Below are 19265 nucleotides of genomic sequence, written 5' to 3'. Positions count from 1 at the left end.
TTAGTGTCCATTTACTGTAGTTTTTGGAGATGAAAAAATATCAATCGATTCGACATACATTATGGAACTATGAAACTGAGGGCCTATGGAATGTGTAAAGCACATAATAAGAGCGATTGTGGTACGGTTGTACTCTGAGTTGATGAATAGCCTGATGACTGCAGCTTCTGAAGACACTGCAGTGTACAATTCCTTCACAGCTATTATGGAAATCGGGGCATCACGTACTGTGCTGTTTCCGGAGATTTAAAGGTTTTGTTCAAAGCACTTGACAGCTATAAACAACAGACATAGGGGAACCGACTGTTGAGCTTATCACAGAGCAGCTTTTTGATTAGCACTTCAAGTCTCTGCCTGTAGAAGCAACTAAACGCGACAAGGTCACCATGAGTCAGTCAAGATGCTTTATTCATTCAGGCTGTTTACCACTATTTTTTGGTATCTTGGAGGTGACACAAAATATGAAAGAAAGTTTTATGAAGAAATAAGAACTCAGGTTGAGAACATAATGTTGTTTGATGGCAGACCAGGAGAAGGAGACTACCTTGTGAGAAAGCATTAAGGCAAATAGAAGGCAACTAGTTACAGAAGCCATCGGTCGCACATTGAAACGGTGAACGTGAAGTACATGTGCACAGAGTTATGTCACACAGGCTGCTCGCAGATTCTGATTTCGTCACAATCACTTTATATACAGTCATTTAGGAACCCATACAGAACTACACTGGAACACTGGTCCGCTGATAATTCACAGAAGTGCTGATCTGCGAATGTTCTACGGCCCAAGCGCCAGGCTTATGGTTTCGTGCTGCTTTCACAGTAAGGCTAGGTCCTAGTTCTTCTTTGCTGAAGGCGCAGAGGCAGCAGGTACATTTCACTGAGATTTTGCTACCTGCCTGATGCTGCAGCAAAAGAACGGTTTTGCGGCAAGCCATTGCCTCTGTTGTAATGGTAAGGCACGATCACCTACTGGTCACTGTTACTCGCTTGCAGTTATCTGTCTCTTAACGCATGAGTTTGGAAATTGCGCCAAATGAGTGATTTTAGACAAGTACACAAGGCCCAGTTTTTGATTTTTTGGCAGACAGATTATAAGGGAGTTTTCAAAGGAATCCTTTACTTAGATTCTTAAAGGGAGGATAATAGATTCTAGACTTGCGCTGACTTCGATCTCGTGATTCTGAAAAAAACAAACCATCATCAGTAATGGAAAGCTTTGTGATATCAACTTTGGGCCTAGACATCGCTGGATCTTCTGGGTCATAGTTTTCTGTTCAGTCTGAGTCGTACAGAGTTTGTGGTCATTACATCAGCTGTAGAGAAACGACTTGATTTCATATTGGACTGTCTGTTGTCGCTTGTACACAGGGCATCCCAGGATATTCAGGGATAAGACAGAAACCATCACTCGAAGCAAAAGACTATAGTGGGCATGGGCTCTAAAATGCATATCTTAAGAGCTATGAGCACTTGTTCATCTTCGACGCCGTGAAACAAACTCTTTTGCTGCAAGTTCTTTGCTTCCATGTTTTGGGAGATGGTAGTATGGACAAAAAAATAAAAAAATGGCTCCAGTAAACATGGACTCGAAACTGCTTAACACTGTTCCTCGTTGTCAACACATCTTTTCTACTGAACAAATCCTGAAAGCTCTTAAGATTAGCATTATAGAGCTCATGCTTCCTACATCTTTTTGCTTTGAATGATTGTTCCTGTCTTATGCGTGAATAGTGAGCAAGTGACCATTCCTCCTGGGACATTCTGTAGAGCTGGTTTCAATATCTTAGAATATTTGTTTCATAACTCATTGACCTCTTTCTTTTGCGCTCACACTCACTCACACACACACACACACACACACACACACACACACAAACAGTGACACAGACACATATTAAGACGACGTCTTTATTGTTTTTGTCTAGGACACTTTTGGCGCAGGAGTATAACCTATGTGATGTGAATGTATGTCGCTTGATTTTACACCGAAACGCTCTGATGGGAACTTCTATTGCTATATCAACATTATACCTCCGTGTCGACTGCTGGAAACTGGCTCACTATTATTCAATTGTAAAATACTGGCGCTAATAACTTTTTAGAGCAGTGAGAAGTTCCGTGGATATTAGGTACAAAGTTATCAACTTCCAACTACTATACAAAGAATCCGGTAATATTCAGAGAGAGCAGCCATTTATTTTCTCCCTGGCGTCATCAACAGAGGATGAGCTAATGAACACACCCACAGATCTCGGAGCATTACTTCATAGAATCCATCTGTTCTGTAGAGAATAACGGCTTCAACTTCGTCATATAAAAGTAGTACTAAAATATCTCCAAGAAGTTGCTAGCGAATTTTCTAAGTGATTTGATTCTGGATGTTTCACGAAAAACTGCAGCATTTTACGGTTCACATCAACACTCAGATATTTGTTTCGGTATCACAAGTCACAGTTTTAGCTTGGATCTGCTGTCTATCAGTGGCGTACACTGATGCCAGCAGTTGGATTTCAAAAACAGAGAACCATACCTTCGATGCCAAAAGCAGAACTGTTTGCTTTGACACCGAGTTCACAGTTCGAATCCATAACAAACTGGTTGGCTTACAGACGTTTATATCAAATTCTACAAGGCATGAAAGTAAATATGCTACCATTTAACGCTCCTTCGACAATGAGTAGATTATATATAAATAATGGTCTCAGTTGGACAAGGAACACAGAACAAGTTCGTCGTAATCTTACCGATGGCATCATCCTGAAATTCGAAACTAAGCGGCCAAAACCCACGGTGTTACATTTGAAGATCTGCCATGTACAACGCCCGCATGCTGCGTATTACGAAGCGATTGTAGACGATATGTAACCTAAGCAATCTATTATAGACTTGTGTAGTGAACATGGCACCACGGCGCGAGTTAACTGACTTTGGGCATGTTATAATTACCTCGGTCTATAAATTAGAACTTGATGAGACCTGTATTGCATTTCAAAAGCGATTCGTAATACACTCCTGGAAATTGAAATAAGAACACCGTGAATTCATTGTCCCAGGAAGGGGAAACTTTATTGACACATTCCTGGGGTCAGATACATCACATGATCACACTGACAGAACCACAGGCACATAGACACAGGCAACAGAGCATGCACAATGTCGGCACTAGTACAGTGTATATCCACCTTTCGCAGCAATGCAGGCTGCTATTCTCCCATGGAGACGATCGTAGAGATGCTGGATGTAGTCCTGTGGAACGGCTTGCCATGCCATTTCCACCTGGCGCCTCAGTTGGACCAGCGTTCGTGCTGGACGTGCAGACCGCGTGAGACGACGCTTCATCCAGTCCCAAACATGCTCAATGGGGGACAGATCCGGAGATCTTGCTGGCCAGGGTAGTTGACTTACACCTTCTAGAGCACGTTGGGTGGCACGGGATACATGCGGACGTACATTGTCCTCTTGGAACAGCAAGTTCCCTTGCCGGTCTAGGAATGGTAGAACGATGGGTTCGATGACGGTTTGGATGTACCGTGCACTATTCAGTGTCCCCTCGACGATCACTAGTGGCGTACGGCCAGTGTAGGAGATCGCTCCCCACACCATGATGCCGGGTGTTGGCCCTGTGTGCCTCGGTCGTATGCAGTCCTGATTGTGGCGCTCACCTGCACGGCGCCAAACACGCATACGACCATCATTGGCACCAAGGCAGAAGCGACTCTCATCGCTGAAGACGACACGTCTCCATTCGTCCTTCCATTCACGCCTGTCGCGACACCACTGGAGGCGGGTTGCACGATGTTGGGGCGTGAGCGGAAGACGGCCTAACGGTGTGCGGGACCGTAGCCCAGCTTCATGGAGACGGTTGCGAATGGTCCTCGCCGATACCCCAGGAGCAACAGTGTCCCTAATTTGCTGGGAAGTGGCGGTGCGGTCCCCTACGGCACTGCGTAGGATCCTACGGTCTTGGCGTGCATCCGTGCGTCGCTGCGGTCCGGTGCCAGGTCGACGGGCACGTGCACCTTCCGCCGACCACTGGCGACAACATCGATGTACTGTGGAGACCTCACGCCCCACGTGTTGAGCAATTCGGCGGTACGTCCACCCGGCCTCCCGCATGCCCACTATACGCCCTCGCTCAAAGTCCGTCAACTGCGCATACGGTTCACGTCCACGCTGTCGCGGTGGGTCTGACACACCGGTGTCAATGTGTTCTTTTTTCCATTTCCAGGAGTGTATTTCAATCCCAGTGATTTGAAAAATGAGTTTTGCTCTTCCGCATCACATCAGGATTTTTGACAAATCAAGAATGAAATATTCTCATATTTTCTTCAAACAATTATACGATCATGATTTGTATACGAATTATAAAACGTATTTTAAGTCTTTTTACACCAAATTTAACATTCCCGTTCACTTTATAAACACATCACTAAAATCTTGTTCATTTGGTATCGAATGTCTGTCTCTTGGATTTTTTTCATGTGTTTTTCCCAAGAATCCTTGCACAGCATCCAACAATAATCTGCAATCATTGAAGTGTTCGTCGTCCTTGGTATCTCTTCTCCATTTCTCGAATATCCTGGTGGAACCTCTCTCCCTGTTTACCACTGACTGTCTCCAGGTTATCAAGAAACATGTCGAAATGTGAAAACAGAAAGTAAGTTTAATTTTTAAAAAAGTGACACACCACGAAGGAATTATCCGAATGGGACAGAACTCGTTAGATGTGACGTACAAGTGCACACAAACAAATGATTGCAATTTCAGAAAAATTGGATTGTTTGTTCAAGACAAAGAGCTTCACAAATTGAGTAAGTCAGGAACACGCACGGCTTTCCGGAGTGGGAAGGAGTGCCTGGCCCCCGGCACGAATCCGCCCGGCGGACTTGGGTCGAGGTCCGGTGATCCGGCCAGTCTGTCGATGGTTTTTAGGCGGTTTTCCATCTGCCTCTGCGAATGCGGGCTGGTTCCCCTTATTCCGCCTCATCTACACTATGTCGGCGATTGCTGTGCAAAAACAAGTTCTCCACGTAAGCGTACACCACTGTTACTCTACCACGAAAACATAGGGGTTACACTCGTCTGATGTGAGACGTTCCCTGGGTGGTCTACCGGGGGCGAACTGCACAATAACCCTGGGTTTGGTGTGGGGCGGCGGAGAGGTGAAGTGGACTGTGGTAGTCTGTTGTGGGGTTGTGGACCCCTGCGGCTGCGGCGGGGACGGAGCCTCTCCGTCGTATCTAGATCCCCGGTTAACATACAGTACAATACAAGTCAGGAACGCGTTGGTCCAGGTCTGGGCCTTATGCAAGCAGTTATTCGGCTTGGCGTTGATTGATAGATTTGTATTTTCTCCTGAGGGACAATTTTTCGAATTCTCTCCAACTGGCGCGTTAGATTGCCAAAATTCCGAGTTGGTTGGAAGGCCCTGCCTATAATTCTCTAAGCGTTCTCAGTTGTGGAGAGATCCGGCAACCTTGCTGGCCAAGGTAGGGTTTGGCAAGCACGAAGACGAGCAGTAGAAACTCTCGTCGTATGCGGCAGGTATTATCTTGCTGAAATGTAAACCATGAAGGGCAGCAAAATGGGGCTTAGAATATCGTCGAACTAACGCTGTGTTATAAGGGTGCCGTGGATGACAACCAAAGAGTTCATGTTATGAAAAGAAATGGCACCGTAGACCATCACTCCTGGTTGTCAAGCCGTATGGCCAGTGACACTCAGGATGGTATCCCATCGTTGTCCGGGGTGTCTCCAGAGAAGTCTTCGGCCTGGAATCTCATTGAATGGAATTAAATTGTCTTGAGCGATGAGTCCCGATTCGAATTGAGCCCCGATGACCAGTGAACGTCGTGTGGCTAGGGCCTCCCGTCGGGTAGACCGTTCGCCTGGTGCAAGTCTTTCGAGTTGACGCCACTTCGGCGACCTGCGCGTCGATGGTGATGAAATGATGATGATTAGGACAACACAACACCCAGTCCCTGAGCGGAGAAAATCTCCGACCCAGGCGGGAATCGAACCCGGGCCCTTAGGATTGACGGTCTGTCGGGCTGACCACTCAGCTACTGGGGGCGGACATTTTAGTAGTTTAGGCCTGTCTTGCTGCATATAACGACGGAGCCTGGCACGAGGTTTCTGCTTGGCGGTACTTACAGCGCAGTAGCTGACTGTGGCCTCATTGCTTTCGTGCTTTAGTACGATCATTGGATTGTTTTGCGAGAGGTTTCAAAGTCAATATCAACAATCTCCATACCACTGTTATTGTCTTTCAAAGAGCCGTTGATCGCAGTTATGAAAAGTATAAGGTTACATTTAGAAAAAAAAACACTCTTGTTTAAATATCTCGGATGGTGCCAGAGTTCAGCGCATTATCCACACAAAATATTACATGCCCCTAATATACTATCAATTGCAAAAAACCGCGTTTCAATACCTGGAACCGTTCACGAATTAAAAGGAATGACTAAGCCTTTATATGGCTAATACTATGAAGTGATATAAATGGTGCCGAACACATGAAATGAATAGTAGGGACGGTGAATGTCAGGAGGATTCTGGATAAGTGCTGTGCACATGTAAAGGAAACCCCGTGCAAGGCACTTGTACGACCAATTCCAAGTGTCTGCTCCAGCGTTTGGAGTCAAAATGGTTCAAATGGCTCTGAGCATTATCGAACTTAACATTTGAGGTCATCAGTCCCCTAGAACTTAGAACTACTTAAACCTAACTAACCTAAGGACATCACACACATCCATGCCCGAGGCAGGATTCGGACCTGCGACCGTAGCGGTCGCGCGGTTCCAGGCGTTTGGAGTCCTTTACAAGTAGTAGAGCCAGTAAACATTAGAGGAATTCAGAGAATCGCCGCTAAAGTCATAACAAGGCTCTACAGATCATGACAGTGTAATGGAGGTGCCCTGAGAACTTAGATGGGAATCTTTGTAGAAAGACAATGTTGGTCTCGCGAGTCCTATCAGCTAAGCGTTATTGGAAGAAACATGTGCAATAATTTTGTTGCTTCCGTCGATATCTCGCGTAGGAACCGAGAGAATAAGCTAGAGGATATTAGGGCACGATATCAATTTTCTTTCGTTCCATACGCGAATGGAATAGAACTGAAACTCGCTAATATTGGCAAGAAATATCCTACGCCATGCATTAAATAGCGGATTGCGGAGTGTGTCTGTTGATGTTGCGGCGTTGAGTTCCACCCTCATCCTATCATCATGATCAACAATGTAAAAATGCTAATCTAGCGGGCACCCATTTGCCACTTGTACTAAAACATTACACGTAACTCAGAATCTCACATTTTCTGAACGAAAGGCGCCATGTACACTTAGAAAGAAGACGTTTCTAATTGGACAGCAGGCCCTGTCTATGGTCTCCTAGCAAATTTTGTCATTGGCCCTTACAACGCATTTTCGCCGTTTCTGTACTGGAGGGCTACTCAATTGCTTTTCCTTCTTTTAATGTGCAAATATTTCTACATTAAGGATCTTTGTACCAGGTTGCTACCTGTACAGGTCTGACTGATGCAACTACAGCTTCAATCTTTTAACACTGCGCCGGCCGCAGTGGTCTCGCGGTTCTAGGCGTTCAGTCCGGAGCCGCGTGACTGCTACGGTCGCAGGTTCGAATCCTGCCTCGGGCTTGGATGTGTGTGATGTCCTTAGGTTAGTTAGGTTTAAGTAGTTCTAAGTTCTAGGGGACTGATGACCTCAGAAGTTAAGTCACATAGTGCTCAGACCCATTTTTTTTAACACTGCGTCAAACACCACCACGTGAACAGATTTATTGAAGCCTGGGAGAATCAAATTGTATGGGCTGGGGATGGATTAAAATACAACCTTCTCAAGAATACGAGTCCATTTTATTAACCATAGAGCTGGCTGGCACTGTTGTAACACAATGGACTCGTACTCCGGCGAGCGAGGGTTCAGATCTCCGTCTGGCGATCCTCACTAAGGTTTCTCATCATTTCCCTTTGAAAGGGCGCTACCGGTTTCCTTCCCCGTGATCCCCCAATCCGAGTTGTGTCCTTACTGACCATGTCGTCGACGGCATGTTAAACCTGAACCTACCTTCCCTCCTTTCTTCCGTCTCAATTAGCTCGTTCGCAATTAGAATAGTTACAAGGAAAGAAACGCATACACCTCGCAGCGAGCATTGCGACTGCCCTTTCCAGGGTCAATAAGACACATTATAATGACAAGAAACTTCACAGGTGTTACGGTGAGAGCAGACGACGACGGTTCCAGCTGCACTGTGACTCACTATCCAGCGGGCGAGACGATAAGGCGAGGAAAGTCGTATCGCCGAAGCGCGCTGCTTTGTGGTGCGAGTGACTCGCCGCCTGACGAGGCAACGAGTTATCGTCCAGGAAGTCGTGCTGTTGCGTCAGCGGAACGATGCCTGACTCAAAGCTCCCCGCTTACCCGCAGCGTCCTGGGATGCTGCTGCCTGGCGCGCGAAAACGCACACACACAAAAGTAGCTTCAGCGCCGTTGTGTGTTGTTGTGGTCTTCAGTCCTGAGACTGGTTTGATGCAGCTCTCCATGCTACTCTATCCTGTGCAAGCTTCTTCATCTCCCAGTACCTACTGCAACCTACATCCTTCTGAATCTGCTTAGTGTATTCATCTCTCAGTCTCCCTCTACGATTTTTACCCTCCACGCTGCACTCCAATGCTAAATTTGTGATCCCTTGATGCCTCAAAACATGTCCTACCAACCGATCCCTTCTTCTAGTCAAGTTGTGCCACAAACTTCTCTTCTCCCCAATCCTATTCAATACCTCCTCATTAGTTACGTGATCTACCCACCTTATCTTCAGCATTCTTCTGCAGCACCACATTTCGAAAGCTTCTATTCTCTTCTTGTCAAACTGGTTACCGCCCATGTTTCACTTCCATACATGGCTACACTCCACACAAATACTTTCAGAAACGACTTCCTGACACTTAAATCTATACTCGATGTTAACAAATTTCTCTTCTTCAGAAACGATTTCCTTGCCATTGCCAGTCTACATTTTATATCCTCTCTACTTCGACCATCATCAGTTACTTTACTCCCTAAATAGCAAAACTCCTTTACTACTTTAAGTGTCTCATTTCCTAATCTAATCCCCTCAGCATCACCCAATTTAATTTGACTACATTCCATTATCCTCGTTTTGCTTTTGTTGATGTTCATCTTATATCCTCCTTTCAAGACACTGTCCATTCCGTTCAACTGCTCTTCCAAGTCCTTTGCTGTCTCTGACAGAATTACAATGTCATCGGCAAACCTCAAAGTTTCTACTTCTTCTCCATGAATTTTAATACCTACTCCGAATTTTTCTTTTGTTTCCTTTACTGCTTGCTCAATATACAGATTGAATAACATCGGGGAGAGGCTACAACCCTGTCTCACTCCTTTCCCAACCACTGCTTCCCTTTCATGCCCCTCGACTCTTATAACTGCCATCTGGTTTCTGTACAAATTGTAAATAGCCTTTCGGTCCCTGTATTTTACCCCTGCCACCTTCAGAATTTGAAAGAGAGTATTCCAGTTAACGTTGTCAAAAGCTTCCTCTAAGTCTACAAATGCTAGAAACGTAGGTTTGCCTTTTCTTAATCTTTCTCCTAAGATAAGTCGTAAGGTTAGTATTGCCTCACGTGTTCCAACATTTCTACGGAATCCAAACTGATCCTCCCCGAGGTCCGCTTCTACCAGTTTTTCCATTCGTCTGTAAAGAATTCGCGTTAGTATTTTGCAGCTGTGACTTATTAAACTGATAGTTCGGTAATTTTCACATCTGTCAACACCTGCTTTCTTTGGGATTGGAATTATTATATTCTTCTTGAAGTCTGTGGGTATTTCGCCTGTCTCATACATCTTGCGCACCAGATGGTAGAGTTTTGTCATGACTGGCTCTCCCAAGGCCATCAGTAGTTCTAATGGAATGTTGTCTACTCCTGGGGCCTTGTTTCGACTCAGGTCTTTCAGTGCTCTGTCAAACTCTTCACGCAGTAGCTTATCTCCCATTTCATCTTCATCTACATCCTCTTCCATTTCCATAATATTGTCCTCAAGTACATCGCCCTTGTATAAACCCTCTATATACTCCTTCCACCTTTCTGCTTTCCCTTCTTTGCTTAGAACTGGGTTGCCATCTGAGCTCTTGATATTCATACAAGTGGTTCTCTTCTCTCCAAAGGTCTCTTTAATTTTTCTGTAGGCAGTATCTATCTTACCCCTAGTGAGACAAGCCTCTACATCCTTACATTTGTACTCTAGCCATCCCTGCTTAGCCATTTTCCACTTCCTGTCAATCTCATTTTTGAGACGTTTGTATTCCTTTTTGCCTGCTTCATTTACTGCATTTTTATATTTTCTCCTTTCATCAATTAAATTCAATATTTCTTCTGTTACCCAAGGATTTCTATTAGCCCTCGTCTTTTTACCTACTTGATCCTCTGCTGCCTTCACTACTTCATCCCTCAGAGCTACCCATTCTTCTTCTACTGTATTTCTTTCCCCCATTCCTGTTAATTGTTCCCTTATGCTCTCCATGAAACTCTCTACAACCTCTGGTTCTTTCAGTTTAGCCAGGTCCCATCTCCTTAAATTCCCGCCTTTTTGCAGTTTCTTCAGTTTCAATCTGCAGTTCATAACCACTAGATTGTGGTCAGAATCCACATCTGCCCCTGGAAATGTCTTACAATTTAAAACCTGGTTCCTAAATCTCTGTCTTACCATTATGTAATCTATCTGATACCTTTTAGTATCTCCAGGATTCTTCCAGGTATACAACCTTCTTTCATGATTCTTGAACCAAGTGTTAGCTATGATTAAGTTATGCTCTGTGCAAAATTCTACAAGGCGGCTTCCTCTTTCATTTCTTCCCCCCAATCCATATTCACCTACTATATTTCCTTCTCTCCCTTTTCCTACTGGCGAATTCCAGTCACCCATGACTATTAAATTTTCGTCTCCCTTCACTACCTGAATAATTTCTTTTATCTCGTCATACATTTCATCAATTTCTTCATCATCTGCAGAGCTAGTTGGCATATAAACTTGTACTACTGTAGTAGGCATGGGCCTTGTGTCTATCTTGGCCACAATAATGCGTTCACTATGCTGTTTGTAGTAGCTAACCCGCACTCCTATTTTTTTATTCATTATTAAACCTACTCCTGCATTACCCCTATTTGATTTTGTATTTATAACCCTGTAATCACGTGACCAAAGGTCTTGTTCCTCCTGCCACCGAACTTCACTAATTCCTACTATATCTAATTTTAACCTATCCATTTCCCTTTTTAAATTTTCTAACCTACCTGCCCGAGTAAGGGATCTGACATTCCACGCTCCGATCCGTAGAATGCCAGTTTTCTTTCTCCTGATAACGACGTCCTCTTGAGTAGTCCCCGCCCGGAGATCCGAATGGGGGACTATTTTACCTCCGGAATATTTTACCCAAGAGGACGCCATCATCATGTAATCATACAGTAAAGCTGCATGTCCTCGGGAAAAATTACGGCTGTAGTTTCCCCTTGCTTTCAGCCGTTCGCAGTACCAGCACAGCAAGGCCGTTTTGGTTAATGTTACAAGGCCAGATCAGTCAATCATCCAGACTGTTGCCCCTGCAACTACTGAAAAGGCTGCTGCCCCTCTTCAGGAACCACATGTTTGTCTGGCCTCTCAACAGATATCCCTCCGTTGTGGTTGCACCTACGGTACGGCCATCTGTATCGCTGAGGCACGCAAGCCTCCCCACGAACGGCAAGGTCCATGGTTCATGGCCGTAAGCATCTGTAAAGGCATTCTCAAGCTGTTGTCCAAAATCACAGAGTTGAAATGCGCGGTCCAGTTACGTGACCACCGCTCATGTTCCACGTCAACATGCAATAGTCGCACACGGCAGGTGGCAGCACTACCACTCCAGGGTATGCAAAGCGTGTTGGGAGCACACGGAACACAGTACAGTCGTTGTCGTAATGCGGAAACGGAGCGATTTATCTGATGCCCAAACGTACATGATCATTGCCTTTCGGGACAACGGCCGGCCGGGGTGGCGAAGCGGTTCTAGGCGCTTCAGTCTGGAACCGCGCGACCGCTACGGTCGCAGGTTCGAATCCTGTGTCGGGCATGGATGTGTGTGATGTCCTTAGGTTGGTTAGGTTTAAGTAGTTCTAAGTTCTAGGGGACTGATGACCTGAGATGTTAAGTCCCATAGTGCTCAGAGCCATTTTTTTTTTTCGGGACAACAGTGGAAGCGTTTCCTAAGGCCGGTATTACACTATCAAATTTCTTTGTCCAATATCTTTGTCAAAGATATTTGATGGTGTAATAGGGAACTTCGTCAAATGTTGTCCAATATTTGATCAAATCTAGGGCCTCGCTGTAGATTTGATCAAAGAAGTCGCTTGTCTTCTGTTCACTGCAATGTGACATGTTACCACCTGGAGCGCTAGCAACGCTGCAGCATTCTGTCGTCTGTAGTGTTTTAATAAACATTGCTGGTAAATACAAGTGGTGTGTGCCGACAACTACAAAATTAATGGAGATGTACGAAGCTGATGCGGCGCTTTACAACGTGAGGCACGCTGAATACAAAAATAGATTAACAAGATTGGAGACCTGACCTGACCTAACCTAACATAACCTAACCCAACCCTCTCCTGTAGCAAGGAATCAATCGTTGTGTCTTCTGCAGATGTAGCGGTTCTTAAGTGAATATTGTGATTTGTGATATGAGGCTACACTTCATTGAGGACATACAGAAATGTATGGTTCAAATGGCTCTGAGCACTATGGGACTTAACATCTATGGTCATCAGTCCCCTAGAACTTAGAACTACTTAAACCTAACTAACCTAAGGACATCACACAACACCCAGTCATCACGAGGCAGAGAAAATCCCTGACCCCGCCGGGAATCGAACCCGGGAACCCGGGCGCGGGAAGCGAAGAAATGTATGCTCATCCATTCTTAAGTAATTGATGTACGACTCGACGTCCTCCATATAAGCTCACGTAACAAGTTTTGTTGAATGCTTTTATCGTGTTGTCGTAAAACTCACGGCTTCACCCAGGTGTGTTTCCTGTTTTTCCCCCACTTCTCTTCTGCATGTGCACACAGTGCAATTGTGGTACATGCAACTGCTGCGGTTAATAACAAGTTGTTGTTGTCAGACATCTTGAACTTTGACGAAAAATATGATGAAAGTGTAATACCCATTCTAGCACTACGTCAAAGATCTTTGTCAAATATATTTGACAGAATATTTGATTACATCTTTGATCAAATCTTTGACAAAGAAATTTGATAGTGTAATACCGACCTTAAGAGCTGAATTTGAAAACTGTTGTCGTGCCCCCATGGTTAAAGTATCTCTGTGCATAGGAAAATGGTGCTATCCAAAACCGACGGCGACACAACTGCGGTGTACCATGGGCCACAGATGACAGGGGTGAATGACGGCCGTGCAGATGTACACGGGTGAACAGACGTGCCGTTGTTGAGCAACAGACCGCCCAGGTGAACCAAGGGGCTGCAAACAGTGTCTTCTCAACGACCGTTCAGCGAACGTTGCGGCGTCCGGACCTCCGCAGCAGGTACCTGCTGCATGCTCCCATGCTGACTGCTGTCCATCGGCGATGAAGGCTGGATTTGCACGTCACTACCGCAACTGGACACCCATTAAGTGGCGACAGGTGGTCTTTGGAGATGAAACACGTTTTATGTTCCATAGGATAGATGCCGTTGGCGTGTATGCCGTGAAACGTCTAAAACCAGACACGCTGCAACCAGGAGGAAGCGTTATGGTCTGGGGAATGTTTTCGTGGCATTCCCTGGGTGATTCTAAATCTACATCTACATTTATACTCCGCAAGCCACCCAACGGTGTGTGGTGTAGGGCACTTTTCCAGTCGCGTATGGTTCGCGGGAAGAACGACTGTCTGAAAGCCTCCGTGCGCGCTCGAATCTGTCTAATTTTACATTCGTGATCTCCTCGGGAGGTATAAGTAGGGGGAAGCAATATATTCGATACCTCATCCAGAAACGCACCCTCTCGAAACTTGGCGAGCAAGCTACACCGCGATGCAGAGCGCCTCTCTTGCAGAGTCTGCCACTTGAGTTTGCAAAACATCTCCGTTACGCTATCACGATTACCAAATAACCCTGTTACGAAACGCGCCGCTCTTCTTTGGATCTTCTCTATCTCCTCCGTCAACCCGATCTGGTACGGATCCCACACTGATGAGCAATACTCAAGTGTAGGTCGAACGAGTGTTTTGCAAGCCACCTCCTTTGTGGATGGACTACATTTTCTAAGGACTCTCCCAATGAATCTCAACCTGGTACCCACCTTACCAACAATTAATTTTATATGATCATTCCACTTCAAATCGTTCCGTACGCATACTCCCAGATATTTTACAGACGTAACTGCTACCAGTGTTTGTTCCTCTATCATATAATGGTACAATAAAGCATCCTTCTTTCTATGTATTCGCAATACATTACATTTGTCTACGTTAAGGGTCTGTTGCCACTCCTTGCACCAAGTGCCTATCCGCTGCAGATCTTCCTGCATTTCGCTACAATTTTCTAATGCTGCAACTTCTCTGTATACTACAGCATCATCCGCGAAAAGCCGTATGGAACTTCCGACACTATCTACTAGGTCATTTATATATATTGTAAAAAGCAATGGTCCCATAACACTCCTCTGTGGCACGCCAGAGGTTACTTTAACGTCTGTAGACGTCTCTCCATTGATAACAACATGCTGTGTTCTGTTTGCTAAAAACTCTTCAATCCAGCCACACAGCTGGTCTGATATTCCGTAGGCTCTTACTTTGTTTATCAGGCGACAGTGCGGAAATGTATCGAACGCCTTCCGGAAGTCAAGGAAAATAGCATCCACCTGGGAGCCCGTATCTAATATTTTCTGGGTCTCATGAACAAATAAAGCGAGTTTGGTCTCACACGATCGCTGTTTCCGGAATCCATGTTGATTCCTACAGAGTAGATTCTAGGTTTCCAAAAACGACATGATACGCGAGCAAAAAACATGTTCTAAAATTCTACAACAGATCGACGTCAGAGATATAGGTCTATAGTTTTGCGCATCTGCTCGACGACCCTTTTTGAAGAGTGGAACTACCTGTGCTCTTTTCCAATCATTTCGAACCTTCCGTTCTCTAGAGACTTGCGGTACACGGCTGTAGGAAGACAACAGATCGACACTATTCTTGGGGACCATGTGCACCCCGACATGCAGTTTGTTTTCTTCAGCACGATGGCATCTACCAGCAGGATAATGTAACGCGTCACATATCTCGCAATGTACGAGCGTGGTTTGAAGAGCACCAGGATGAGTTTAATGTACTCCCTGGCCTCCAAACTCCTCAGAGTTAAATCTGATCGAGAATCTGCGGGACCTCTTCCATCGGGCTGTTCACGCCATGGATCCGCAACCGATAATCCCAGGGCAGCTGGCCACGGCAATGGAGTCGGTATGGCTCCACGTACCTGTCAGTACCTTCCAGAATCTCGGTGACTCGCTTCCTGTACGTTTCGCGCTAGTGGTTATTTAAGCTTTTGGCAGGTGGTCGCATTAATGAGACTGGTTGTTGTTGTTGTAGTCTTCAGTCCTGAGACTGGTTTGATGCAGCTCTCCATGCTACTCTATCCTGTGCAAGCTTCTTCATCTCCCACTACCTACTGCAGCCTACATCCTTCTGAATCTGCTGAGTGTATTCATCTCTTGGTCTCCCTCTACGATTTTTACCCTCCACCCAGCTCTCCAATACCAAATTGGTGAACCCTTGATGCCTCAGAACATGTCCTACCAACCGATCCCTTCTTCTAGTCAAGTTGTGCCACAAACTCCTCCCCAATTCTGTTCAATACCTCCTCATTAGTTATGTGATCTACCCATCTAATCTTCAGCATTCTTCTGTAGCACCACATTTCGAAAGCTTCTGTTCTCTTCTTGTCTAAACTATTTACCGTCCATGTTTCACTTCCATACATGGCTACACTCCGTACAAATACTTTCAAAAACGACTTCCTGACAATTAAATCAATACTCGATGTTAACAAACTTCTCTTCTTCAGAAACTCTTTCCTTGCCATTGCCAGTCTACATTTTATATCCACTCTACTTCGACCATTATCAGTTATTTTGGTCCCCAAATGGCAAAACTCATCTACTACTATAAGTGTCTCATTTCCTAATCTAATTCCCTCAGCATCGCCCGACTTAATTCGACTACATTCCATTATCTTCGTTGTGTGCAAGTGGTGCCCCATAACACGTAAACTGAAAGAAAGTTTGCAAAGAGTGAGTCAGTGATTTTGGTCCAGCGTGCTTTTTGTCGACGTTTGGCACCGATCTGCTTGCGCCCAAAAACATTCGTCGTTGGTATCGCCAATTTGAAGAAACAGAGTGCTTGTGCAGTAGTAAGTATCCAGGCTCGATCCCCTGATGGAAAGAATTCGGCAACAGCTTGAACGGAGTACACGACAGTCTACTCACCGCGCAAGCAGAGAACCGGCAATGCTTCATACGACTCTCTGGAGAGTTTTAGGGCGTCGTTTGGCCTATAAACCATGCAGACTACAATTAGTGTAAGCTCTTCGGGTTGGTGAAAAAAGGACATGTCGACTTTAGCAATGCTCTGCTAGAGAACATGGAAGTAAATACATTTTTACCTCGGTTACCGCACGATATTACTGAACACGAAAGAGACTCACCTAAAGTGAATATTTTTTGTGTCATTTGCCATAGGTAAGGCTTCTTTGTTTTAGGAAAACACAATGACTGGAATGAGCTATCTTCAAATGCCGCAGAATGGGCTTTTCCACAACTTCAGAAGGATTCCGATGACTTCATTTCCAACAGGACCGAGCTCCATCACACTGTCACAAAAACGTACTCTGCCTCAACGCTGGATGGGGTGCATGACACCCGAGACACTGCCCTGCATTCTTGGCCTCCAAGATCACTGGACGTGAACCCATGCGATTTTTTTCTTGTGGGGATATGTGACGGAAAGTGTGTTCGTCTCCCCTTTACCTCGTGACATAGAAGAAGTGAAGAACAGAATAACAGCCGCCGTAACTTTTGTAAAAGCGGATACATTATGTAAATGTTATGCTGAATTTAGCTATCGTCTAAATGTTGTTCGTGGTGGAGCTGGTGGGCACAGAGAGTATTTATAATAATAGCTAAAACTTTAAGATTTTGTGAGTATTTTGCAATTCAACACGTGTTTCTAGTATGTTTTTATCATCAAATATGGAGCCTTGTTACCACTCGTTCTTTTTGAAACATCCTGTATTATGGAATAGAATCCTGTGTTTGACAACGGAAGTAAGCTAATGCATCATCCTTATGGAAGTAACTAGGTGGCTAGGGAGAGCACTCACCCAACTCGGAGTCATTGTCTTCGCCGCTCTTCTGTCTTTCTTTTTGAAGGCGTATCTCCTCCTTCCTCTCCATTATCACCTGAAACAGAGTATTTCCGGATCACACTCGAGTTTTTAAATTATACAACATAACTGTCATCATCTTTTGCGCCAGTTCGAAACAGGTAATTTTGGTCTTTCCCGGAAATCTGGCACATTCTATGCAACAAATTCACGTAGGATTATAATAGTAATGTATTTTCTTTTGTGGAAAAGCTTCCAAAACAGGAGTTTCATTGCCCAGATCGCAGTTGATACATATCCTGATTAATAGTTTTAGCAAAGTTATACTGACGCCTTCAGATTGTTAGGTATGCGTAGCACATTGCCATCCGGCCACTGAAAACACGGAGGTAAACCACAGAAAAGAGACTCCCATGCAAGAAAAAGTGCACTGAAACAAATGCCACAACTATATAAGGAAGGCACGGAGATGTCAAATGCATCAGATAGAGCGCATCTACTGCTGTTAAATGTGTATATGTTGACAACCGGCTCCGTACGTCCGGAAAGTTGTCAAAAGAACTACATAAAACTACAGAGTGTCACCAGGTGGCAGCAGTCTCGTGCATAATAACAATTTCTTTTGTGTTCTAGTGATATGTACCAGTTAAGCAAGAAACCACGTGCATTTTTGGCCGGCACCCACAACAGTTGCACCTCGACATCCCGTTAGCTGGAGACCTCTGTGCAATAACAATTTGATGCAATAAAGAATGAAGGAGACTGCATACAATGATGCTGCTGCCATATGGTAATAAAGTAGATACCTAATCAGCAACGTGTGATAAGAAACGGATAGCAGGAAATACTAATCCTTGGAGACACAAAAAGAATGTACGGTGAAAGGGAAGCTCTCCGGTGAGAAAAAAGAACAAAAGTTGAAGCTATGATAAACAGATCGCTAGGATATTGTAAGTAGGCTGTTTAGGTTTGACGGACACAGGTCCATATCGTCCGCTCACAAAATTCTGCCATCTCTCTCCCCACATCCACCACTGCTGGCGGCTCACCTCCAACTGCGCAACGCTACGCGCTGTTCACATCCAACTGCCCAACACTACAATAGCGAATGTTCCAACAATGCCAACCAGGCACAGATTACACACAGCACAGTCAGTGATTTTCATACAGAGCGCTACGTGGCGTTACCAACATAAAAAGGATGGAGCGTACAACACCTCCACCGACTACTTATCACTGATTGCCGAGATAAATGAGAAATGAAAATACCGAGGTGAAGCAGACACAAAAAATAACACGCAACAAGACAAAGTAACAAAGAAGAAGTAGTCGAAAGCCTGGTGTGTCAAATTCAAAGTCAGTGGAGCCATAGGCAGCAAAATCACTACTCATGCAATGCACCGGATTTCCTTTTTGCTCCCTAGCGGCACTACCATTGTCCAAGAATTTTTATAGGAATAGATGAACAGTTTATTTTTATGCACACATACAATAAATGTTACTGTCGTGGTTCGCTGCAGACAGTTATAAACGTGTTACTGTGTATCATGGTAGCGGGAAACACACGAGAATAACGTGGAAAATAAGCTGAAAATAAAGGAAGATAAAGAAGGAAGGAAGGAAGATTAACGTTTAACGTCTTTTCGACGACCAGGTCATTAAAGGCGGAGTACAAGCACGGCTAGTGAGAGAAGAATGCTCACATTCAGAGAAATTGTGTTGACGATAGTCAAGTGTTTAATACCAAATAAATTAATAGGATACGGAACAGATCCGCTATGGTACACAAAACAGGTCAGAACATTGCTAAAGAAGCAACGAAACGA

At 44.8% G+C, this 19265-nt stretch overlaps 1 protein-coding gene across 1 annotated transcript in view; it reads right to left on the bottom strand.

The window, feature by feature from the left end:
* LOC124596297 (cytochrome P450 4c3) overlaps positions 1-19265 on the bottom strand; it is a 293573-nt gene that overhangs the window by 141666 nt on the left and 132642 nt on the right. The window contains exons 7-8 of the mRNA XM_047135397.1: positions 17464-17515; positions 14829-14852 (exon numbers count right to left, since the gene is read on the bottom strand). Coding sequence (XP_046991353.1) covers positions 14829-14852; positions 17464-17515 — 76 coding nt within the window. The remainder of the gene's footprint in view (positions 1-14828; positions 14853-17463; positions 17516-19265) is intronic.

This window comes from Schistocerca americana, chromosome 1 (assembly GCF_021461395.2).
Source record: "Schistocerca americana isolate TAMUIC-IGC-003095 chromosome 1, iqSchAmer2.1, whole genome shotgun sequence".
Lineage (NCBI taxonomy): Eukaryota > Metazoa > Arthropoda > Insecta > Orthoptera > Acrididae > Schistocerca > Schistocerca americana.
The sequence above is the reverse complement of the archived record's forward strand: the minus strand, read 5'-3'. Positions and strand labels throughout refer to the sequence as shown.